Here is a 25402-nt window from a genome sequence, read left to right as displayed (position 1 = left end):
CATCAGGCAAAAAAAAAAAAAAATGACGCACACCTAAAGGGTGGGAATGCATTGTATGCTGGAATGTCTGCCACATGAGTGGCTGCAGCTAGTGCAAAACCCCTGTGATTTTCCAGGATCCCAAGCTTGCAAACATTATTTCTGGAATCATTTATCATGGAAATGAAAGCTAAGCTTCCACTAGATTTCCGGAGGTAGCTTTTACATTGTGTGAAAGATAAAATAAAATGTGCAAATTACCAGGTAAGAAATTGTCAGAATAACGGAAGAAAGTGCAGTGTGGAAGCAGCCCTGGCCTGTGTTACTTGCCTCTGATGCTTTGGATTGATAATTAGTTCTCCCCATGGACCTGAAATGAATCCTTGCCTTTGGGAGGCGGGGCTAGTCACTGCTGGGTCCTCCTAACACTGATACTCATATCAAAAAACTTCCCTGCACATTAACAAACCACACACACGCACACACTCCTTGAGTGTGAGGGAAAAGGTTTCTCCTGATCCACGGCTACAGTTTTTCATGGGGGAACCCTTTCACATCTGATCTCCCACCTAAACTCTGAAGGCATGCCTCTGTATAGCAGTTGCTGGGGAACCATAGTGGGAGTGTGGAGGCAATTGCCTTCATGTTTTGCTTGTGGGCTTTCGATGTGCATCTGGTTGGCCACTGTGAGAAACAGAATGCAGGATCAGATAGATTGGGCCTGATCCAGCAGGGCTCCAATTTAGCTACAAATGAAGAGTGGTTTAACAGTCTGTCCCTCTGCCCAGGGAACTCTAGGAATTGTAGCTCTCTGAGTGGAAAAACTCTCAGCACCGGTAACAAACTACAGTTCCCAGGATTCTTTGGGGGAAGCTATTACTATTTAAAGTGATATGAGGGCCTTTTCAGTTATGGCTCCCCATCTACGGAGTACACTCACCAGTGATGTCTGTCTGCCGCCTTCCTGGACATCTTTTCAGGTAAAGACTTACCTTCCCCCAAAATGCATTTGATAGACTGAGATGATGTTGTCTGTTATTAATATGCTGCCAAAACTCCCTGTGGCTGTATACGGGTGTCATTGATTTATTGTGGAGCTGTTTTATTTCTTTGTTTTTATTGGTGTTGTATGTCACTTGGAGACCTTCAGGTAACAAGCAGCTAATAAATCTAAACAACAACAATAATAATTGTATCACGCAGATGGGGCCTGAATCTCTGTGTTGACATCAGTCCAGATCCTATGCAGAGAATGAGCCAACCATTGCCTAGATTATCCTTGCTTAGTTGAGAACTGATGTGCAGTTGAATCATAGCTAGACCTGCTTAGACCACATGGGTTAGCTGGTAATAGCTGTGCATTTAATGATATGCCACATTGCTGATTTATTTATATAAATATGTAATGTACAAAGCTTTACTCCATTTTCTCCTTTAACAAAATCCAAAAGTTTGCCCAAACTCAAGTATACAAACCTATTCCACTTCCTGAAGGTCACCTGTGTCAGGGGAATGATATAACAATAATTGCAAAGCCATTTGCATTTTAAAGTGCTATATAAATGATTAATAATAACAATAATATGCTCAAGCTCTTGAAGGAATCAAGGACTTTAAAAGCTCAAGGTGATTTTCAGATAGCCAGATATTGCATAGCACTCATCACTATCTTTATGTAATACCAAGTAGGGGTGCCAGGTTCATGGTCTGAGACTGATCCTGTATCTTTAGGAGAAGAGGAAGTCAGCCAAGTGCAGGTGTTCTTGCAACCCTGTAATGGGAAAAACCACAAGGTGGAATTCTCCCTTCCCCTGCACAACTTTTAAAGATACAGAAGACCCCTCCAAGAGGTCTTCTGTATCTTTAAATTCTTTGGAATTTCTTTGGAAGAAGCCATGACTGTTAAAGTGGTATAAATGTGCTTTAAATATATGGTGCTGATGTGACCTCTCTGTCTGATACGTAACTGTTGGATTTGTCCTGTGAGCTATGTGAGCCAGTAAGAAAGTTTCTTACCAAGTGTGCTTTTGACAGGGAGCTGTTTCCAGCCACAACTTCCTGATGCATGTGTAGCCATGCTCTATACACCTGTTCTCATATGTTGTATCCTATGATTTCTTTATTTATAAAATGATTTTCTTCCCTGGCTTCCAGCCCTCAAAAGGGTGTCCCCACGGCTGCTTGCATCCATAAAAATGTATCAACATATACTGATAGTAAAGTATAACAATAATAGCAAAGAATGTTAAAACAGAGTCATTAAAAACAACACAAAGAGCAGAGAGGGATTCAAACCACGTCAAGGGCCTAGCAATTTGTTTTTAACCATTGCCTTAAAACTACAAGAGAAGGGGCTGACCAAACCTCTTTAGGAGTAGTGCACCTTGACCATACTGCACTGTATGGTTTAGGACAATGCTATCTGTTGAATTCCCCTGAAATTGGCAAATATGTATGTGTGATATATATACATAAAGTGGGAGTCAGGAATTTTAGGCTCAGAGAGAAAGAGGGAGGGTTCTAGTCCTCAAGATTCAAGAGAAAATCTGGAAAGGATAGGGAGGAAGTATTACTTCATTTAATTTCCCAGTCTCTCTATAGTACTTGCCATCCCAAAATCATGTCCCACTCGTTTTGCATTTATCCTCAGTGTTTTGGGAGAACCAACCCTGTTTTCCAAAGCCTCTCTCCTTAAAAAAATTAAGAATAAAAAACCTTATCCGAAAAATCGGGAAGAAAATCCCAATGTTGCTAAACAAAAGAAGAAGATAGTGCCCTCCAAATTCATCACGCAAGCTGGATAAATGTGTACATGCCTGTCTAATCAATTCCAGACTCAGAATTTTGGGTTTATTTGTGCAGAATTCCAGGCATCCTGCAAATATGTATGCAAATAGAGAAATTAGGTAGGTAGATGATAGATGCCTACAGAGAGAAAGAGAAAGATTAGCTTTCAGTTTTGTATGGGCAGTGGTGGTAATGACTATTAATGTGTTCCAGTTAGTGGCTACTACAACACACTTTCTTTGATGCACACACACACACATACAATACCATTGCATTTCATAGCCTCTTTGTCTTACAAGTGCCGGTCTGTTTCCCCCATTCTAAAAATAAGGATAATCAGATGCATGTGTTTAAATTTGTACACCGTCCAAAAAAGGGGAGGGGAGCACAAGCTGATTTATAGGAAGAAGCCTCTGTCATAAATCTTAAGGCAATATATGTTTTTCAGTGTGTGCTGGAGCAGCACTCAGTGTAAACTTTGCTTCCTCTCTTCCCTTGTGTTGGAAGTAGTAAAATATAATCCGGACATGAAATCCCTCGCTTATGGAATTTTGGGTGATTTTGGGATTCTTGGGGCTGGGCTGATTGAGTAAAAACACAATTGCAGCATGCTGGGTAGCTTGGATTCACTCCATTGAACATAAAGCTGGTCAACTTTATAGAAATAAGCACACATTTATTTATTAATATTGTACCATCAGTTTATGTGGTGCTTTGTGAAATAACGTAAGCAACAACAAAACAAAAGGAAGAAGGTTAAAAAAAAGAGAGACATGTTTCTGCCCCAAGCAGCTTACAATCAAAATGTTGATTATGGAGGAAGGAACAGGGAAGGAAAGTATAACAGAAGAGTAATGGAAGCAAACACGGCAGTAGGACACGTAATGTGCATCTTCATCCTATGCATGTTTAACTGCCACTGAGTTCAATGGGACTAACTTGCATGGAAATGGCCACAGGATCCAACCTTAGCCTTTCTTTTGGTTGGGGATGATGAGGCTTGGCTCCAGGTTTGAGAGGACCCTTGGCAAAGTGCCCTTTAGTGACCTGCTTATGTCATTGCCCCTGCCCCCAAATGGCTTATCAGTGGCATTGTCGGGCACTGCTGTGATCCATGCCTACCAACTGTTTTAATTACACACAATGCCCAGGGTAGCATCACTACAGGGTATTGTGAGAAATTTAAAATGGCAGGTGGTTGCTGTTGTCTCTCACTGCAATATGGCGAGCCCAAACCTGGAGGCAGTAGTGGATGGTGGTGTAGTGGGTGGCGCTGCTCACCTGACCTCCTGACAAGTGGGTCACTGCTGCTTACAGGGAAGGAAAGGGAGAGGGGCAAAATGGTAGGGAGGTTGGCATGGTGCAAATGTACCAGCAGGGCCACCTGACTGGCTCCATCACTGTGTTGCATGGCACCAATCTCCTCATCACCTCACCCCTCACACTCTCTTTCCCGGTAAGCAGCAGTGACTCAGCTGATGGGAGGTTTGGTCTGCCTGATGAGCTGTCTCACCACTCTGCCTGCTACTGCCTAGAGCAGCCTTTCCCAACCAGTGTGCCTCCAGATGTTGTTGGACCACAACTCCCATCAGCCTCAGTCAGGATTGCCAATGGTCAGGAAAGATGGGAATTGTGGTCCAACAACATCTGGAGGCACACTGGTTGCGAAAGCCTGGCCTAGAGGAATATGCAGGGCTATGTCCGGTAAACACAGGTGGGTTGTGTGTGGGAGATGGTGCCCTGCCGACTGCCCCAAGCTGTTGGGCCTGGAGATGAGAATGAGGATTTCAGGGAAGAGAAGGGATTTGAAGAGAGTAAGGGAGATGGTACCATTTGGGGCATGATACTGTTATGGTTCTTCATGGGTTAAAGGGGGAATAGGAAGGAATGATGGAGTTCAGTAAAGGAGAGGCTATCTTCATTGCTCTTTGTGAGAGGCACCACTTCCTACTTAGTTTAAACCAGGGCTGCTGGTATTTTGTACACACTGCTGCACCATTCAAAGTATATCCAGGTGTCAGGGCAGCGAGGAGATACCATCCTCTTGGGATACTGAAGGCAACCAGGGCCATGAAATAGCATGAGTGGGAGGCTTTACACACTGAGAATTTTGTGTTCATTCAGAGAGGAGTTTTTTTTACTCCAATTAAAGTTAGCTCTGTGGAGAAAATGAGAGCAATTTGGTGTTGGCTTATTTTAATTAGGTCGTGTGTTTTATAGGCTTCAGAAGAAGATGGGAATGCAGAAATAATAAGCAGAAAAGGAGAGGCAAGAGAACAGAAACGTAAGCATGCATCAGGGGTGGGGAATCTCAGGTATGAGAGCCAAATGCGGCCCTTCAGGTCTTTCAGTTTGGCCCTTGGGACTGTTGCCAGGGCACAGCCGTCTCCCCTTGGTTGCTTTTACCTGGCTGGAATGTGTCCCTGAACTGCAAGAATGCCTCTTGCGTGACTAAAAAGGGGATAAGAAAGATGTGTGATGTGTGTTTGTAGAAACCTCGGATTTTATATAGCTGGAATACCAGCCATTCCAGAGTCCTATCCATTTCTCTGCCCACTTTTGCCCTGGGCCTCACCCACTACTGGAATATGACCCCTGGAAGGTTGCCCAGGAGGGAATGTGGCCCTGGGGCTCAGGTTCCCCACTCCTGCAAAATGTGTTTGAAGAATGGATGTGGAGAAATTGTATTGTGCAATCCCATTTTGTACATTGCTGGTTGTCTTGCACAGATACAACAGTAGCACAAGTCCTGGCCCTTCCCTTCCCTTCCCTGCAGGAGAAAAAAAGTTTCTATTTAAATGTCTAAGAAAATTTCCATACACTGAGAAGGGATGGACACATCTGTCCATTTTGGTTCTCTCCCTGCCTCCTTTTTCCAATCTTAAATTCAGTTCTGCAGCAATTTGTGAATTTTCTAAAAAAAATCCTCCTGAAAATTCTTCAGCATTTAGTGTGAATATCTCATACTAAACACAGTTTTGCATGTAGTTTTGACTAATGTATAGAGTTTTGCAAGCAGTTTCTCCTAGTTTTCACTAATATATTCAGTTTTATGCACAGCCCCACCCCCCAATACATGCATTTTGTAAGCATTGTTTGGTTGGAGAACTGCATCACAAAATCTGGGAAAGTGGAGATTTTGTTGGACGGCTGTGTTTCAGTTCTCCTGTTTCCGAAACTGCAAATTTGACAAATTCGACTTTAAATGAGAACCAAATTTCTTCCCCATCCCTAACACTGAGTAAAGTGGCCACTTATGCGTTGCCCCAAAAGAGGGAACACAGCACCAAAGAAGAAGGTCCCTGGCATCTCCAGGTAGGGCAGGGAGAGAATCCTGCCTGAAATCTTGGAGAGCTGCTGCCAGTCACTATAGACCATACTGAACTAGATGGAGCAATGGTCTGACTCACTCTAAGGTAGCTCCCTAGGTTTGCACAGCAGTTGTTGATGCTAATTTATATGCATAGATGCAAATGTTGATGTTAATACTATGATATAAATAGAAACACAGCCCATCTCCTGCTGGGAGGAAGGGCGGGATGTCAATCAAATAATAAATAGATAAATAGATCTCACCATAGTGGAGAAGACTGTAACTGTGTGCTTGCTCAGTGTGCTAACCCTTGATGGGCAACTTCAAGGCCTCTGCTCTTCCTTCTCACGGTTCTTTATCTTTAAGCCAGACTTGGACTGGAGGATAGCACTTCAAATAGAAGACCCCTTTTAATAGAGGACGACTCTCTGCCTTTAAATAGAGGGCACATGGAAACACTAATGCTGAGGATGGTTTCCCTTGATCTATGAACCCTGGCATGTGAGAAAGAAAGTGTGTCTGGCTTAGAAACTGCATCGTCCCATAAGGGGAGATGATTCCTTTCTACCACATCATGTCACCACTGACCCTCAAGACTTTATTTTTCTATCAGAGCTGAACGGATCATCCTGGCTATCTTTAGTGCCAGTACTCCATCTAGTATCCCATTGAAGTAGAATGTGTCTGCCTTCTCTTAACACTCACCCTTTCTTTTGTTACGGGATCCTGGCAGACTGTCCTTTTTATTGTGCATTCATGATGAGTTGTGCTCATATTGCTATCAGGGCAGTTATACGCAATCCCACCTGCAGCACTATTTGCCCCTGCAAAAGTTTCGGGGTAGACTTGCTGCTTCATTTCCAGTTGATACATGTCCCGTAATTTCCTGCTGAAATCCTATAACTTTTCCATACTGCGGATGTTCCAGGGGCTTTTTTGGTGGTGGTGGTGGGGTTCCTCCAGAGGGCGATAATGTGGGAACATTGGGGAAGCGTTAGAATAACCAACAGAGCGGAATGATGTGTTGACGGTCCGGTATAAATCCATGACTAATGCATTGTTATTGCGTCAATGACCTGTTGCAGAATATAGCTGCAAAAAAATACCAGTGTGGAAGGGCCCACAGAGTAAAATAGAGGAGGAGGAGGAAGGCAGCAGCAGCAGCAGCAGCAGCAGCAACAACTGAATGTTGAAATAAGAAGTGGAGAAAGAGGGAGTGGGAGGGAGCAAAAAGAACGCAAAAACTTAAATGATAAATGGGGTGGGGGGATGGAACAGCGAGAGGATGAGACATAAAGATGAAGGTTAAGAAAGAATGACAAAGCAGAGAGCAAGAGATGGGGGAAAGAATGACAAAGAAAAAGAAAAATGAGAGAAGTGGGGATAAAAAGCGAGAACAGACAAAGGAGTGGAGAATGAGATCCGAGGGGAGAAGAGATGGTGATCTCAGTCAAGACGGAGGAGAGGAGAGGGTGGTCCCCCCCACCTCCCAGTGCAAGTTACATTCCCTGGCTTTGTGGAGAAGCTTTAATTCTTATATATCCTGCAGAAACTGGGGGATGCTCCCACCCTCCCAGTTCCCTTCCTTGCTTTTGCTCTTTTATATCTGAATAATTAAGTCATCTGAATTCTATGATTTACCATTTCCAATGATAAATAGTCGTTACAGGAGTTAGCCACTTGGCAGATCTTTAGCTTGAAGTTATAATTTGTCAAACTGCCACTAGATTCATGTTTTATGCTAATGAAGGTAGACTTATTGACTCAGGGTTAGGCAGTGACCGGGTCACTGTTGCCCTAAGGCAAGACGGAGGTCAAAAGGTCAGAGGTGAAAGGAAGAGTGGGCCTGTATGGATTTTCTGTAAGGCAGTTGTGATTTCATAAGAAAGCTTGTCTAAATGATATCAGGAAGTGGTGAAATCTTCCATTGGAAGCCACTCTCTGTCTTTTAACAAACATGCAATATTGTGGTACATGCTGTAGAGTTTTGCTGCTTAGTCCAGGTTGCTATACCCTTAAATATACTTGCTGAACAGCTTGAACGGTGGAAGAAACAGCTTGGTCATAGCGCTGGATTACAGAAGTAGCTATTTTGTTGGCTTTAAACCTGCTGTTCTTGCTCTAGGAGTTAGATCTGAGTACTTGTGTGGTGTGTGCATGCACCTTCATGATCGTGTTGTGTGAAAGTTGGCATAGCATTGTGGCTAAGAAGCTACTAGTTCAACTCTCATCTTATCCAGGAACTCATAAGGTGGTCTTAAGCAAGCTACTAGTCTCTCTGCTTCATTTCCTCCCCCATCCCCCACATATGTAATGTAAGGGGGGAAAACACTGGCCTGTCATCAAGGGTTGTAAGGACTGCTGTGATTGTGAAGCAATAAGAATACGCTTCAGTGCTATATAATATGGAATTACAATTATTAGTGGGTGGGATTCAACTGATGCGTCCTGCCCGAATGAGCTTGTGCAACAGGGCTTTTCCCTCTCCTCCCTCCCAAGCGTGTCTTGCGCCCTTCCCAAAACTGCTCCAGAAGGTTGGGGGAACCCCTTGAACAGATGTAGGGGCTGCACACTGGGAGGAGGGAAGGACATCCTGTTGCACACATAGAAATCCTTGCTGAGATGGGATGTGTTCCTTAGCACTACTTCAGACACAGCCCAATGTCTCCTGTGGTCATGTGTACAAGAACAATACTAGCTCTCTTTAGGTGTCCATTCATGTGAGCAAGGGAAAGTGGCTCTTCCCCTCCCGGCATGCCACTTTTCTTGTCTGTGCAGCCCTCAGTGAGTTGAACAGCATTCTGCTGAACCAGGGTGTGCATGTGTATCTGTTCCTATTCTCATGGAGGCTCCCCATGTGATTTAGAACCCTGATTATACAAAGATCACTTGGGGATCTTGAATGAGTAGAGGAGGTTCCTTGCTTCAGAAAAATGGCAGGCTTCATCGCATGGAGGGCTATAAAGATGAGCAAGGTGACATGCTGAAGGTGGCAGAATATACCAGCACACACAGACACACACAAACACACACATTGCTCTCCTTCATTCATATGAGTTAAGTGAATGCCTGAAACAGTCTATAGATAGCATGGAAAATATGTATCTTAAAAGCTCTCAAATCAGAATTCAATCAATGATTTTTAGGCCAATCTTAGGATTTTTGAGGGATCTTGAAAAGAAGCTGGAAGAACTATATGAAACCTCAGATGAGATAAACAACTTTTGCATGCGTTATCAACTACTTGATATTTGTTCACCTGCGACTGCACCTTTTGGCCGTTCCATGATGAACATGTCCAGTGCAAGAATTATTACATGATATTTGTTAGCTTGGATCCAAAAGGAAATAATATAATTTTTTTTGTGATGCTTCTCTTTGGGTCTTTAAACATATACATTTTAAGAATCTTGTGAATGGAGTATCAATGAAAGAAAGCCCTGCCCCCAGCCCCTCTCATTATTTCATATCTATTCTTCCCACCTGCGTTCCAAAACTGGGCATTCATTATGCCCTTCTCTCTAATTGTTAAGGTAATCTGGTATGGACAAGTAACAACTGTTGGCAAATCATTGTGAAGTTTCAGCAAAAGTCCATCAATATCCATCACTGACCCCAGAATTCCAAGGTGGCATCATGGCACATTTTTGTACCCACTGGTTGTGTTGGGAGAAACCATTTTGACTGTGCCGGACACCAACTTGACTGCAAGTCCTGCAAGACCCTCTCCCTGCTTGCTGGACTCTTTCCAGCTGGTCTGGGAGGGTGGGGTCCTGACTGACTGCAGCAGCTATAAAAGGTGCTACTACCTGAAGATGCCTGAGACATCTGCTTGGGCCAGAATTTAATTCTGCTGGTCAATTATTTTTGCTGTTATTGAGATTATGTTTTTGTCTTTTATTGGTAGATCTTGTTATGAATTATAACAGTGTTTTCATTTATTGTATATTTCTTAAGATGTTTTCTTTAATTTATAGTTTGACTATTTGAAGTTTGTTTTCTAACAGTTAATTATGTAACCTTTTTTATGTTGTGAGCCTCCTTGAGCATAGATTACTATGGAAAGGTGGTATGCAAATAAACAGTGATGATGATGATTGGAGAACTGCATTGCAAAATTTGGACACGTGTGAATTTCTAAGGATAGCTGTGTTTGGGCTCACTTATTGTGAAGTTCAGATTAGGTGGCTTTCATATTAAAATGTGAACAGAACTGGATTTTTCTCACCCCTTCACTAATAGCTGGTGGTCTCTGCTCCCCAAATCCAAATTCTCTGAAAGTCTGAACCCTAGAACAAGGTAAGTAAACATTCAACAACATCATTTAATTCACAATATTCATTTTGGATTCAGATGTGGGTTGGGTTTTTGTTTGTGTTGGTTCCTTGTTTTCTGATGCAGCTGTTGAGAACACCAATAATAGATCAAACTTTAACAGTTTAGTTGATTTTTTTCTCAAATGATGACTTTTTTGAGACTATGAATAGAAAAGCTTTCCCCACAACTGTTGCCCCTCTTTGCTGAAGTTAGCAGAACAGCAACACTTAAGGCTGCAAGCTACAACCTGTTTGCTCTTGAATACTTTCTTTGACATCAAGGGAGTTCTTAATGAGTGAACAGTTCATGGATTGCAGCTTTTGTGGTCCTACCCTCCATTGCCCAGTTGTCCTACCAACCAATTTCAACTTCCAATATTAATCTTCTCAGTCTATGCCTGTCTTTTAACGGTCTGAAGTCACATGATAAGGCTCTACTCCCGAGGCTTTGTATGGAATGCTGTGATGTTCCACACTTGCATGTTAAAATGTTGTATGTGTGTGTATTCTGTTATATGTGGTGAGTTACTATATTAGAATGATTAAGGCAGAGACAGAATGTTGGCGTAGGAGGGGGGGAATGCTTTCCTGAAGAGTTTCAATAACAAAAGGATCTTCCTGGCCCATTTCACCAGTTGCCAGGGCAACTAAATAGGCCCATTAACTACCTGGCCACTCTTATTATCAAAACAAAGGACTCATTGGCCAGCAGAGCCAGTTCCTCATTCCAAGGTACAGGATTCCAAATCGGGCTGGAAAGGTGACCCACAGAAATCATCCATTCCGGACTTCCCAGGAGGATCGCTCCGCCTGTGCTGCCTCTGGGACGGGCTCCCGTCTTGGTGGAAACTTTTTCAGTTTTAAAACCAGTCAGAAGGGCTTTTTGACTGGGGAAAATTTCTTCCGGATAAGGAAGAAACGTAGAGATTTTCCACAGAGCTTTGTTGTGTTTGTTGGAGGCTGGAATTCTGTGAAAGAAGGTCTTCCAGCAGCTCGGACGGAGCTAGGATTTCCAACCAGCTCAACTGATTAAGTGAGCCGTTTTTTTTCTTCAAAGAAAAACGGATTAACAGGCAAGCATTCTCCTGTCTTTTCTCATTATTTTGTTATCAATACAGCTAAAGAGATTTGTCAAAGAACCAGCAATTAAGAAACCCTGGGTGAGTCATAGCTTTCTCTTTTATTCACGGAGCTAAGGGGAAGAAAATAGAAATAATTTATATTTATTTTTATTGCAAAAAGCTGGCATGGAATTCAGCATTATAAAGATTACAAATGGCTGAGGGGTTTCTAATTTAAAGAGAAATTTTTTTTTTGATTTATAAGACTTTTGAGTAATATATGTCTGGGACTATTTTCCGGTTTACTTTTTTTTTTTTTGACGAATCTGCTCATTCTTCCTGCTACTAATTATTTGGATGCTGTGAATTAAAGTTGTTTTGGCACTTTTGGACATACAAGAGATAAGGCAGTTCGTCTTGTCTAGAGGGTGACGTCAGCTGGCTTGAAAGATTAACTCCTTTGTAACTGGATAAAGAAATAAACTGTTCTTTGCTTGGGACATTGGAAATTGAAGGGATTGTGTTTTTTTTTGGTTTTAAGAATGACAATCAAGAAGGTGGTTGAGATCATGGATGTACAAGAAGGGACTTTCTCTTTAGATATGTTTCAGAAAATAATGAATGAGATTAAGTTAACAAAACAAGAACTCAGACATAACAGACAAGTGATGACAAGTGAATTTGGCGAAATGAGACAGGAGCTGAAAGAAATTCAGGATTCTATGAGGAAGGAGAACAAAGATAAATTTGGAAAATTAAAAAAGGATGAAAGAAAAATTAAAGGGAAGGTTCAAGCCCTGGAGATTGGATTAAATATGGTCTTGGAAAAAGATTTGGATTTCCTGGCTGTGATGGATCCTGGAGACAAATATTACTGTTTGGAATTCAGCGCTGTCCCTGAAGGAATTGGTGAAGAGATTGGAGATAAAGATATCATTGGCTTGAAAAAATTCATGGACTGGAAGGATTTGATGGAACTTGAAATGGAGAAAGTCTACAGAATTAATTCCTGTTTTGTGACAATGAAAAACTCTTCAAGAGATGTGCTAGTGCATTCTGTAAAAAAGAGGAACAGAGATGCGGTTCTGCAACAATACTTCAGTGATACGTCCGGAAATGATGGCAAGAAATTATTTGTGATGAAGGAAATCCCTATCAGACTCTTATTATATGACTATGACAGCAAGATTATTGGGTGCGTAAAGATGGAAGATGGAAGATGGAATCAACGGAAGAAGAGCGATTTGAAATTACTGGATTTAATAGACTTGAAGAGTTGGATTAATTGACATGTCTATCTAGAAAAAAATTGATGGACATATATCTCAAGGATTGGAAACTTCTCTTTGACTTTTTGTAGAAGAATAAAATGATATGATGTTAATGAGATTTGATACCAACTAAGATAACTGCTGGAGGAAGGTGATTTTATAATTTATCAAGAGACAGGTTTGTTATATATTATAGACCTATAGCTGAACTACGACACATCGGAAGTCAATAGTTTTTTTCTTTTTTTTCTTTTTATTGTATTAGTTTTAATTTGTGTTTTTCTTTTTGTATTGTCTTGATTTTGAAAATCTGAATAAAAATTAATTGGAAAAAAAAAAGAAATCATCCATTCCAAAACCCCCCCCGGCTCATAACAATACATATAAGGACTGGTAAAAATATAAGGGTTATAAAAAGGTAAGGGTTGAGAAACAGTATCAAACGGTGGCAGCGAGATAACTTCAGTTACAGTAGCAAGTTAGGGAAACAAACCCATAGCTGAGATCTTAAGAAAGGATAAAAAGAGGCACAGAGGCATGAGGGTGCCTGTAAGCTTAGTGGATATAGCAAGGGCTGAGGAAATAGAGCTATATTGCTATGTAAAAGTGTATTTGGGGAAAAATAATGTGCCCATCATCTACTCCAGACAATGTGGTAGTGGTGGTTGATGGAGGCAGGCCAAAGACCATCTAGAAACTGTCCTTAAGCAGCTCTGAACTCCTCAGAAGGAAGTGTAGGGTAAAAGTGTAATGAATAAAGAATACACACAGAGTGGGTACTGATCAAAGCAAGATTTTAATGGCGGCATCTGTAACACCCCCTTGTTTTGCTTACATAAACACCAAAAGTGCACACCAATAATAAATACATTATAAACCCGTGTCATCCTTCTGATAGTCCAGGCAAATTTAGAGGTAGATATCTTGTAATAGCTTTTTAAAACTTCTATAAGCTTTATTTATTTTTTAAAATGATATCCTGCCCTTCCTCCCAGTAGGAGCCCAGGGTGGCATGCAGAGAATGCATTATGAGAATGCAGAGCTCTTTTTCCTTTGCAGTGGATTACCTGTGTGTTTCTACCCTTCAGGATTGTAAGCATAAGCCCTGAGCACCACATTCTGTTCTGAGCATGGGAAATAGGGGCCACACCAACATAGTTAGGGGCCATAGCTCAGTGGCAGAACCTATGCACTATATGTAGAGAGTCCCTGGTTTGAGTCCAGCATCTCCAACCAAAAAGGACCCTAGGTAGCAGGTCTGGCAAGGACCTTTATGAACTACTAGCAATCACATGCATGTATATACCCATATATACTGTACAAATTTTGATTCAGCTCAGCCAGCGCTAGATGGCTGCAAAAGTTTATTGTCACTGTCAGTTACGTGGATTGCTGAAAATGTGCAGCCAAATTGGCTCTAAGTCTTGATAAAGGTTTCCTGAAACAAGTCAAGATTTCCTGAAAAGAAAAAGAAAAAAACCCAGTGTGTGTAATTCTTGGGATTGCTTTCAAGGATCTTTAAATATTGAGCTGCTGTTCATATACTTTGAACTGCATTTCATTTTTATCTTTTGGTTTATTTGAAAGGTGTATGTGCATTATAAAGTACATTGTTCGTACAATATATACACTTGACTTGCTGTCTGTGATGTTTCATCCCTTTTGTTTCCTGAGTCATCGTAAGACAGTTTCAAATGTGCACATCATTTCAGTAGAGGCTGAGTGCTGCTGTCCCATGAGCATCTCTGCACATGTGAAGCAGAACAGTCTAGTCAAATGGATAGAGCAGAATGCACACATAAGGAGCTGTGACATTCATGTGGGGCTCTGGATTTAAGGGAAAAGAAACAGACCACCACCTGGTTGAAGTTTCTCTCTCCCCATTCCTAAGGTGTAATCACTTCTATAAACTTTACATATGCACAAATTGCTCTCCAATAGAGCTGTTTGATACACATAGTTCTCCCACTGGATCAAAATGAATAACTGTTAAAGAAGAGTGCACCCATTACTTTAAATAAGGCTGTCTTGGAACTTGTTCCCAGAAGATTGTGTCAGAGTTTCCTGGTCCTGTCCTCAAAGGACCCTGTCAATGTCAGCCCTCGTGCTGGATGGCTTGGTGTCTGTTTCCTCTACAGCAGGGGTAGCCAACGTAGTGTCCTCTGGATGTTTTTGGACTACAACTCCCATCAGCCTCAGACAGCATGGCCAATGGTCAGGGATGGTGGGAGTTGTAGTCCAGCAACATCTGGAGGGCACCACATTGGTTACCTCTGCTCTAGAGCATTGGTCTTCACTGGTGGGTCAGGACTCACTGCTGGGGCATGACCTGAGCTAAGCTGAGTTGCAACAACATCACTGCCAAAATACAAATATATGGCAAAAAGAAAGAAAGAAGGAGCAGCTTGGATTGCATGCTTCTGTTCAGGATATCCATCCCTCTTCCTTCTGATCTGACTTTGAATAATATCCTGCTTCTCTCCCTTCATCCTCTCCTTGCTTTAAGCTGATAAAATGGGCATAGTTCCTCAGTATAAAACTGGAGAAATGACCTCTGAAAGTATGTTTGTGAAATATGTTTGAAAGTATTTTTATGGTCTTTATGGCTGAAACAAACAATGAAGAACTTGAACTTCAATGCAATTTTCTACTCCTTCTCTACAAGGTAGCTGGTTGCTTGATACTCCATTCAGGATCAATCATCACCTGACTGGGACAAACGTGCTATCTGCCATGGGCTGGGCACTGTAATGAAGACCCTGACAATGCAAGACATATGTATGAGACTCATTCTCACCAATAAGTATTGTGTACAGGATTGCAACCTGAATGATAAGGCAAATTAAGCCAGAGCTCACTTATGAAACGATATTTTCATAATCTTTGCTGCAACATACTCCTCATTCCTAAGGCAATGACTGCCTCCTGTCCTACCAGTGCTATTTATAGCATAATTACCATCGCTGTTGCATTTTGAAAACAGTCTGTGAATGTTTATTTTCTTCTCGGCTTTATGGAGAAGTTGTTTTATGCTAGACAAAGCACAAGTGGGAGAAAATCTTACACTGATCTGGGTGAACAATTTTGTTAACCACTGAAGTCAACCAGCAGATGCTGCCTTGCCAAAGGAACCGTACAGGAGACTTTGCCATTTATTTGAATGGATTTTCTTCACAGGAATGGATACCCTCCTGCAGCCTTTCCCAACGTTTGGGTGCCCAGATGTTGCTGGACTGCAGTTCCCATCATTCCTGACCATTGCTCATGCTGGCTGGGGCAGGTGGGAGTTGCAGTCCAGCAACATCTGGGGACCCAAAGATTGGGAAAGGCTGCCCTACTGATTAGAGGTAGGTGTATATTGGTGATTTGCAAATAGTGAGTTGAGATATATTGGTGGGTCACAGAAGTCTTTGGGATGGGTCTCTGAGTTACCTTCATTAATTGTTAGGGAAACCAATATAGTAATCAAAAATGTTCCCTCAAAAGGCTTTTGCTTCTAGGTCAATTCCATGAAGTGACTTATGGGCCTGATTGTAAAACAGCAGCACTTGTTCCCTTAAGCTTCATCTCAATGAAAGGGCAAGTCATTCCCCATGATTAGACTAACAAGATCAACATTGTGCCATCCATTCGATGTGCACTGGAGAAGTTTCTATGAAGAGGTGCTGTAAGTATTTTATGGTGTGCAGCTAGAATATTTATCAACAAATAGGTTTCTAAACATTAACAGAAATAGATCAAAGCACAAGCCTCCAATTGTGTCCTAAGGAAGAGTATTATACTCAATTTAGAATCTTGCAGGCACCAGAAATTTGGCAACAAGTGAGCAGAAATTTGGCAACAAAGAGTAACATACATTATCAAACTACATAGAATATTAGATCTGAAACTAAACAGTACAGAAGACACTCGATGGCACTGGCTATCCAGATGTTTAAAACAGAACTGATAATGAAGGATTCATTCCATTAATACTTCATTGCCTGTGTTTTAGGACCCTGACAGTGAAATCCTGTGCATATCTACTCAGAAATAAGTCCCAAGTAAGTGACCTATGGGAGTAAGTCCCATTGAACTCAAGTAGATCCTACTTCTTCTGAGTTAGATATGTATAGGGTTGTGCGGCTAGGTAATTAGTACATAGATGACACCTTGATTGCAGAATGTGAAAGAAGACACAGAAGTGGAAATGTGTGATTGTGTATGTCCAGTTCTGTGCTTGGAAATGCCTAGTTAATGAAGTTTCCTGGGTTTCTTGTGTAACTTAATGCTGGTGCAACCCACAGCAAAGACCCTTCAGAGTGCTGCACATCAATTATTTTGGATTCCCACCAGGCCATTCCAATAAAAGACTGATATACACACGCATGCACACACCCATACTGAATTTTGAGTGACAGACCACTATAGTGTTTGTTATCCTTTCGATTTCAGGGGAAACACTGATGTCCGTTCCTATCCTCTCTGGAAAGATCTCTTATGTCCCTTCAAAGTGACTTGGGGACTTTCACAAGAAGGCAAAGAAGCTCAGTGAATGCCTCCTTCTTTCATTTCTCAGTCAAAGTGGTGGAGTGATGATGTCCTCTTTGCTCCTGCTAGGGGAGGATGGTGGAGAGGCTAGTCCTGATTTGTTTGACGAGGAACAACCCTGCCCACTGCAACCGGCTGTGGTTCCCCAGAGGGGCCCCTCCCTCTCTCTTTTTTTCTGCTTCATCCTGCGGTTCTGGAACCAGATCTTCACTTGGGCTTCATTGAGGAGTAAGGCTGAGGCGATTTCCACCCGTCGGGCTCTGCTCAGGTATTTGTTGAAGTGGAATTCCTTCTCCAGCTCTGTCAGCTGCTTGGTGGTGAAGTTGGTTCTGGGAGAGCAAGAGGAAGATGTCCTGTCCCCAGTTGGGTCATGTGATGTTACTAAGGATGAAAAAAGAAGAAGGGATCATCACTCAAGATGCCATCCGGGTTTGTAGCAGCAGCATCCTCTTTTCGCTATGTTTTTTCTGCCCAGTTCATTTCCTACTCAGAGGAATTGATATTTATTTAGCTAGACAATACATAAACCACTTGATCAAAAAGGTTTTCCAAGCAGTGTGCAAATAAGATTGAAGGCAAACACAGTTAAAATCCACAGTCTAGTTAAAGACAAATAAAACCAAAAAATAATCAAACACACATATATAATATGCACATATATAAACAACAGATGCAGAACATCATGTACATACATGTATATGGACACTCATGTATATGGACACATAATAAAAATAAATAAAATCAATACAACTTTTAAAACAAGTATAGGTGACTAAATTATGTACAGTAGGTCCCCGCTCATACGGCGGGTTATGTTCCAGACCCCCGCCGAAAAGCGAAACCCGCCAAGAAGTGGAACTCTGTCAATAAAATGGCTCCTGATGCCTGAAAAATGCCGTAAAAGCAAAACAAGCATCGTATGAGTGGGGCCTTACTCTAATTGAAAACTGCTGTATTAGCAGAATGCCAAAAAGCGGGCCGCCAAAAAGTGGGGCCCTACTGTATATATTTTTTAAAAGAGCCAATCTGTCTAGATACTAATCAGCCTGGATGTATAAAGATCCATTTCTTTAAAAAAATCATTTGCTTTGAAGATGTGTGCCTCCTGAAGAATCTGCACTGTAGAAAGCTTGCAACATTTTCAATGACTCAGTTGGGATAACTTGCTGTATGGGCAGGCCTGGACTGGCTGTGCCTTAAGGGCATCATTGGAGGTGTTCAAAGGGGTGGAGGGGTGGTGGTAGTGGTGGAACATTCTCTCACACAAGCTCCTGCTGCATCTTCAGAGCTAAACAGGAAAACCCCTGTAAATTATGCAAACTATAGCCAGCCATTTTTCTTCCCTTAGGCAAGATGGCAGCCTAAGCCAGTTAATGTGGTTTAGTTCACATCAACTCTCCTCTCCTAATAGTCAATCTACAGCACGGGATTCAACAGTCAATGGAAGTAGCCCCACTCCCCAAAGATAGGACTTGGCCAAGCAGCTTTGTCTTTCCCCTGGCCAAAAGATTCAGTTTTGCTTTTAAAAAAAATTGGTTGGAGTCTTACTACTTACACTTGCATGCCCATAATTTGATGCATCCATCAATGATTTGCATGAGTGAATGAGCCATCACATATCAAACTGCACAGCCAGAAGCTTCACATCACCTCAAACACCACACATTTCAGGGGAAAGAGTAGAAACAGTTCAGGAAATTAGAAATCAAATGATGCCCATCCCCCTCCATAGACCAGCCTTAAGTGAAAGTTTGGATTCTGGGGTAAAGGGGAATACTGTCTGGGACATACAATCCCCCCCTTGATTCTGCTAGTGGCAAGGCTGCTTTCTCCTCCTGTTTCTGTGGGCTCATTTCACACATTGCTGCTGCAGAGGCAAACCCAACTTTTTCATTGTACACTCAGTTAGGAGCTGCTGCCAATCACGATTCACTGAGGCATTTGCCAACATGTGTTTGTGGCATTTGACATATATATTACTGTACACATTTCAGGATACCCTTAAAATCTATACACTTCAAAGGTGGTGTGTGAAGCTTTATACCAGGGGTGGGGAACCTGTGGCCCTCCAGATGTTGATTCTGATTATTTCTGGCCATTGGCCATGCTGTCTGAGGCTGATGGAAGCAGAAGTCCAACAACATCTGGAGGGCCACAGGTTAGCTGCCCCTGCTTTTTTTACTCCATTGCTTCTTTCATCTCCACTTAAGTCTTGCGGTCCACACTGCCTTAAGTTTTTTCCATGTCCCCCATATTTTGTGGAGAACTTCTCAGAGGCTGGAATATTGAGGGGGGGAGGGAGTTAAGGCAAGGGATACCAAAGCGATGCACCCTAAAGACAAGCAACCAATGCATGGTGGCAAGCAAAAATATCTTCAGAGGAACACAACAAGATCTTTCTGGACCAAAAGGCAGGTATACATCTTTTAATAAATGAAGAAATATAATCAGTCTCTTGTTGGAAGGTATGAAGACAGAGAGGACTGTCCCAAACTTCTTTCTGCCTTCTAACTGAAGTGGTGTTTGAGAGAATCTAGAGCACCTTTCCCCAATTTGGTGTCCCTAGATGTTGCTGGACTACACCACCCATCATACCTGATCATTGGTGGTGCTGGCTGAAGCTGATGGGAGTTGTAGTCCATGCCATCTGGACAGCACCAGGTTGGGGAGGGCTGAGCCTGAGTAAAGGAACTGGGCATGATGGCTTCTGTCCATCTGCCTGTCAAGAGCCGAATGATTTGTTGCTGTCTACCTTACTTCATACGGGTCAGAATCCTGCCCTGCCAGGAGCCATTAACACCCCCAAATGCCATAACTGTAACTCATCCCCATTCTCAAACCAAGGAAGCCCCCTCCCCTCTGCCCAGTTCAGTTTGGGGGACTGTCTTTTCAAAAACTATGCCTGCCTTTTCCTCTGGGGGGATAGAATATGTGAGCCAAACAGCAGTGGAAGTTGGGAATGGCCCACGTTTTGTACCTTGGACGGAAGTAGTAATCACAACCAAGGTTGGAAGGGTGAGCTCACTTGGAAGGGGCGAGAGCTTTGATAGATGTGGTGGGTCAGAGCAGAGGGTGATGTTTAAAGATCTGTTTGTTTGTTTGTTTTAGAGAAAATTACCTTCATTTGAAATGAAACAAAACCTCTCTTTTCCCCACCCCGCCCGGTTCTGTCTAAAACAGGTTTGTAAATTACAGAGACGGAATATAAATTTGACTCCTTTCAAATATGTTTATATCTCTAGGGCCTGTCTTTAATTCCCCCCCTTCCATCGCAGACATTTCTCAAACCACTGTGTCATCCAAAAAGAGAGTTCGTATCTTTGCAAAACCTAACCTAAACACACACGCACCCTCGCTCCCCCTACAAGTTTTATTTTTTGTTTCAATCCATTATTTAATAATAATAATAATAATAAAAGATTCTCTTTAGCATGGCTTACTTTCCCAGGTTTGAAGAAAACCGAATGCGTCAACTTTTTTAAAAAAAGAGTCATTAAAACAAAGACGCTGGCACTATAAAGGTATGCCAGTTTTCTGGATGTCTTAAAAATAAAACGCCCCTCATTTTCAAATGCCTTTGATCTTTTCCCCTTTTCCATGTGAAACAATGGAAGAAGTGTTAGTTTAACACAACAAACCAAAATATTTTTTTTAAAAAAAAGATACGAAAAGCGTATTATACAGACACAAGGCGTCGGCAACCCCAGTTTCTTGCAACTAAGTCTTCCCTTGCTTGGGAATGGCGATTCTCTCTCTCCCCCCCTCCAGATTCACAACAAAAGAGAACAAGTTTTTTCGGCCGAGATCTTTCTACAGATAGGGTTGTAGGAAACACACACAGACAACCTTCCCCAGCCCGGAATGGAAAATGCATCTCAAAGGTTGACAGGTCTGAAAATGCCAAGAATCTCGGCCTCCCCTTTGCTTAAAACTTTGGAGAACTTAAGTACTTCGTACTCCCCAGTGTAACAGCCTCACATTGTCACGGAGAAGAATTATGTTGTGTTTCAAGAAAAGTCAGGTGCTTTCCATGGAGTAGTATCTATTCTCTCTCTCTCTCTTAAACAACCTCTTCCTCACCTCCCAAATGAGATCTTGAAAATGTCCATCATTATTTTTATTTTCTCGCCGTGGTTTTGGAAATAAGAAACAAATACCCTCTCCAGATTGAGACATCTGTTTTGAAAATGAAACAAGCGAGCAATTAAACCAGAAAAGCCCCACACCCGTCTCAAAAGCAACCTAATTTTCTTGCCGCGGAAGAAGAAACAACGCCGGATCTTTTCGGATCGTTTAAATAAAGAAATAAAAATATAAAGCCATCCAGAATAAATGTCAAAAGACGAAACGGAAGAAAGTATAGAATGGGAGAGGAATGCGTTTTAATATTTGTGTGTGTGTGTGTGTGTACATACCGTTATATATCATTAAGAAATGTTTTTGGAGGTGATGGCAATCTCATTGAGATCCCCAGCCCAGCTCTCCCAGATTTCAACGGTTCTGGATTGCCTCCCTCCCTTCGGTACTCATTATGGCCAAAGGGAGTGAGACAGGAGCGCGCCTATCGCCCAAATGATCCCATGGCTCTCCCTGTTCCGGAGTTCTGGCAGGGAGTTTCTGCGCTGAAAGCTTGAGAGCGGCCAGGTCGGTCTCCGTGCCAGCGCCCCTTTGATGCGATCGCACATTGTCCCTTTGGGTTAATGATTCGTTACTCTTGTAGCCTCCGTTTTTCCCGTTCAAGTGCTGAACTGATGCTGATTTGGAAGAGCCCTGCGCTGGAGAGGACGGCTTCCAGTGAGATGAGGCTGGCGAATCGAGTTACCGCGGTTCTGCTTTAATTTGGGATCAACTTCTCCTCTTCCCTTCTACCCCACCCCTCCCGGGATGCCGGTGTGTGGAACTCCACACCCCTCCAAGCCAAAATCATTGCAGAAAAGGTAAACTAGACTAACAAGGGAATAAACAAACAAAGCACAAAACAATAACTCTCAACCCTCCAGAATCTCATTTGCAGCAAGAGCAAGATTAAAGAAAGCCATCTGCCCTATTCCCATCCCGGACGGCTTAATTGATCCTGCCTTTAGAAGGTTTCAGGCCCTGGTGATCCCCCCATAGGGAGAAAGGAAAGCACCGAGAACGTGAACGATTTTGGTTTGGACGCCAACCTGTTGTTTAGAAGTTTAGCAGACTTTCAGGAATTTTCTTCCTTCTCCTCGCCAGGCCCCCAATCGAGGAATAACCTGTTATCTGGCAGCAAGCAAGCACTTGAAACGAAATTCATATACGTATAAAGAGAACTTCACGCGCGTGTTAATATTGGCTGACACCAGCCGGAACAGGAAGACCTAGAACTCGCATCAAGAAATAATTTCGCCTATTTGATGGGATAGTATTTTTAAAAATATGTCCTCCAGGCGTGGATGGTATAATGGGGACAGATTTAACTGGGGCCATTTTGTCGGAAGGTTGGCAAAATAAAAATTCTTTAAAAAATAAATAATGGGGGGGATGAGAGGAGGAAGAGGAGAGAAAGTGATTATTTCTGATCATGTCTGAATGATCCCCACAATTTCGTGTGTCCGAAGGAGGCTCAAATTTATGGTACATTTAACCCCGCGATATATTAAACACGTTTATTTGGAAATAATTCCCATTTTATTTCAAAGGGGGGGCGCTTCCTTCCAGGTACGTATGCTTTGAACTGCAGTCTAAACCAGTTAGCGTCAAAGGTGCGCTCCCAAGACTTCAGGTCTAGAGTTAGGGCTTTTGCCACAGAATAACACGACCTCCGTTTCACAAACCGGTTTCTTCCCGGAGATTCGATCGGATTTTAATCCGAGGTAAAGGCTGAACCACTTTGAAGGATCATTGCAAAGTTTCTGCTTCTTCCCTAGTGAAGGCAAATATGGTTTGTTTGTTTGTCTGTTTGTATCTATCTACATAATATGACATTCAGAACAACAATTGGAAATGTAAATATCGAAAACGTAAATATAATTTTGAAACAATTAATCCTCAGCGTTTTCATGATTTCCCAGACGGTCAGTTCCTAACGAAATGATTGATTAATGGAACCCATTCTGAACATAGTAAATAGTTAATTATTCTATCTGCATGGGTAATTCGAAGGAAAATTGCCCCTCATCTTATCATTTTAAAGACAGACCTTCGTTTTTTAAAAAATCACACACACCAAAAATCAAAATAAAACACTGTTTATTTTTTAATTTAAGAATTTGCGCGCTCTATCTCTCTTCCCGTCTGTCTCAAACCCTTATGCTCTGAATGCTAAATGGCGTTATTACAATTCCAAAACGTGCGCTGCTTAGAAATCAGACGCCCAACGTTACAGACATCTCGGCATGACAGATGACTTTCTATTACCTATTTGTGGTACCTGGAGTCTCCCGTGATGTTGCAGGCGCGCGCGCTACTCATCCAATTAGATCCACCGCGGCCCTGCTTGCCAGCACTCACCTGCTCTTCTGGGCGGATTCCTCTTAACTTTCATCCATTCAAAAGTTTCCATGGTGCCGTAAACCTCCTGAGGCGGGCTCCTTCTCTCGCCCTGGGCGACCAACAAGCCTCCCAGGCTGTCGGGCTGTGCTAAGAGGACATCATCGGGGCTACCTGAGTGCTGGTGATCCATCAGCCGAGCCCCAAAGGGGTGTCCAGGGAAACAAGTTGGGTACGCGGAGGAAGAGGCGGAGAAATCTCTGTCCCCATAACTAGGGGGGTAGGGGACCCCGAAGGAGTTTGGATTGCAGCTGGAAGAGGGGCAAGTCACTCCGGATCGATACCGAGGCGGGCTGGGCCCAGTAAGGAGGGAATGAGATGGGCGAGAGGGATGATGGGGCGGGTTGGCCGGAGAAGGGCGCTTGGAGTGGGGTGGAGATCCCCCACGAAGATCCCGTCCCATCTGATCGTCTCTGTCCCCAGCGCAGCAGGAGCGGCAGCAGCTAAGGCTTCCCTGCCTCTCCTGCGATCCCTGCCCTCCAGAGAGCGTCCCCGGCGTCAACTGGCCCCTGGCCCCTGCCCCACACACCAGCTCGAGAAAGGGATGAGGATCATTCATCCTGCTTTCATTCCTTGCCTACCCCTTTCGCCCAGCTCAGCGTCCCCCACCTTGGACCTGCTTTCACCATGTCAAATTGGACATTCCCCCACCCCCCACTTCCCAAGGAGGCGGGGGTGGGGTGAGGAGCCGAGCGCGCGCGGGGAGGTGCGCTCGCTCCCCGGAGGGGGGGGGGAGACATGTTGGCTGAGAAAGAAATCCAGCTGAAATTCGAGACACGGGGGGGGGAAGAGCCACGTGACGAGCACTTGGCCAATGGCCAAGGTTCACTGGGGGGGAAGGCACTGTTTGATGAGTTAATGGCAGCAATTTGTAACTTTCAGTCTCTCTCTGGGCAAACACACAAGAGGAATGAGAGAGAAGTGGTTCTTCTGCAACTGATCTCTCTCTGGGCTGCGAGCAATGGACACACGCAGACCCCCCTTTCCCTCCTCCACCGCAGCCACCCAGGATCCCACTGGAATAGCCATCAGGAAGCGAAAGGTGAGTCCTTTTTTATTCTGTCTGTTGCATCTTTGGATCTGATTTTTCTCCTAAAGGAGCCTCTCCTCCCTCCGACCCTCCCTCCTACCCTCCCTCCGACCCTCCCTCCGAAAATGAATCTCGGTGCTATTAAGTACCCAGCCATAACGCACCGTTTCATCTTAATTTCGCTGATGAAGTTTGCAATCACTTTTGCAATGAAAATAGATGCGCAGGGTTGTGTAGTTGTGGCGCTGGGGAGTAAGGGAGAGATCGGGAGGGGAAGTCAGGGAGAAGACCACAAACTTTGTGGCAGTCCTCAAAAGTGTGTGTATGGGGGAGAGAGAGAGATCACGAAACACAACCGCAACCCTTTCTGCACATAAAGCGTGTGTATCAATTGAACGCCTAAAAACTGCTACTTTAAAAATCCACTGAGACTTATCATAATGGTTAAAGCAAGGTTACAAAAAGTTAATAAATGTGTGTGCGTGTATGTATATATATATATTGCACTGGCGAATTCTCATGTAACTTGATTGATGCGGGAGGATATTTCTCAAGCGATTGCTTGTACTTTGAAGTGGAATCCATGGATCACAGAAAAA

At 43.0% G+C, this 25402-nt stretch overlaps 1 protein-coding gene and 1 long non-coding RNA gene across 2 annotated transcripts; one reads left to right on the top strand and one right to left on the bottom strand.

Moving 5' to 3' along the window:
* Positions 1-908: 908 nt before the first annotated feature.
* Positions 909-17797, top strand: LOC133379566 (uncharacterized). The gene is made up of 3 exons (XR_009761207.1): positions 909-959; positions 4987-5050; positions 17162-17797. It is a non-coding gene; the product is annotated as an uncharacterized LOC133379566 (long non-coding RNA).
* LOC133379565 (homeobox protein Hox-A1-like) lies at positions 13538-24368 on the bottom strand. Its single transcript, XM_061615096.1, has 2 exons — positions 23735-24368; positions 13538-17638 (listed from the first exon to the last, which is right to left on the bottom strand). Exons 1-2 carry the CDS (start codon positions 24330-24332, stop codon positions 17286-17288), a joined length of 951 nt encoding a protein of 316 aa, XP_061471080.1. The 5' UTR covers positions 24333-24368; the 3' UTR covers positions 13538-17285.
* Between the last annotated feature and the right edge of the window lie 1034 nt (positions 24369-25402).

This window comes from Rhineura floridana, chromosome 3 (genome assembly GCF_030035675.1).
Source record: "Rhineura floridana isolate rRhiFlo1 chromosome 3, rRhiFlo1.hap2, whole genome shotgun sequence".
Classification (NCBI taxonomy): domain Eukaryota; kingdom Metazoa; phylum Chordata; class Lepidosauria; order Squamata; family Rhineuridae; genus Rhineura; species Rhineura floridana.
The sequence above is the reverse complement of the archived record's forward strand: the minus strand, read 5'-3'. Positions and strand labels throughout refer to the sequence as shown.

Coding starts and splice junctions, on each gene's coding strand:
- LOC133379565 (XM_061615096.1), bottom strand. CDS start 24,332: ATGAATGATCCTCATCCCTTTCTCGAGCTGGTGTGTGGGGCAGGGGCC. Junction 17,639..23,734: donor GAATCCGCCCAGAAGAGCAG/GTGAGTGCTGGC, acceptor TTTCATCCTTAG/TAACATCACATGACCCAACT.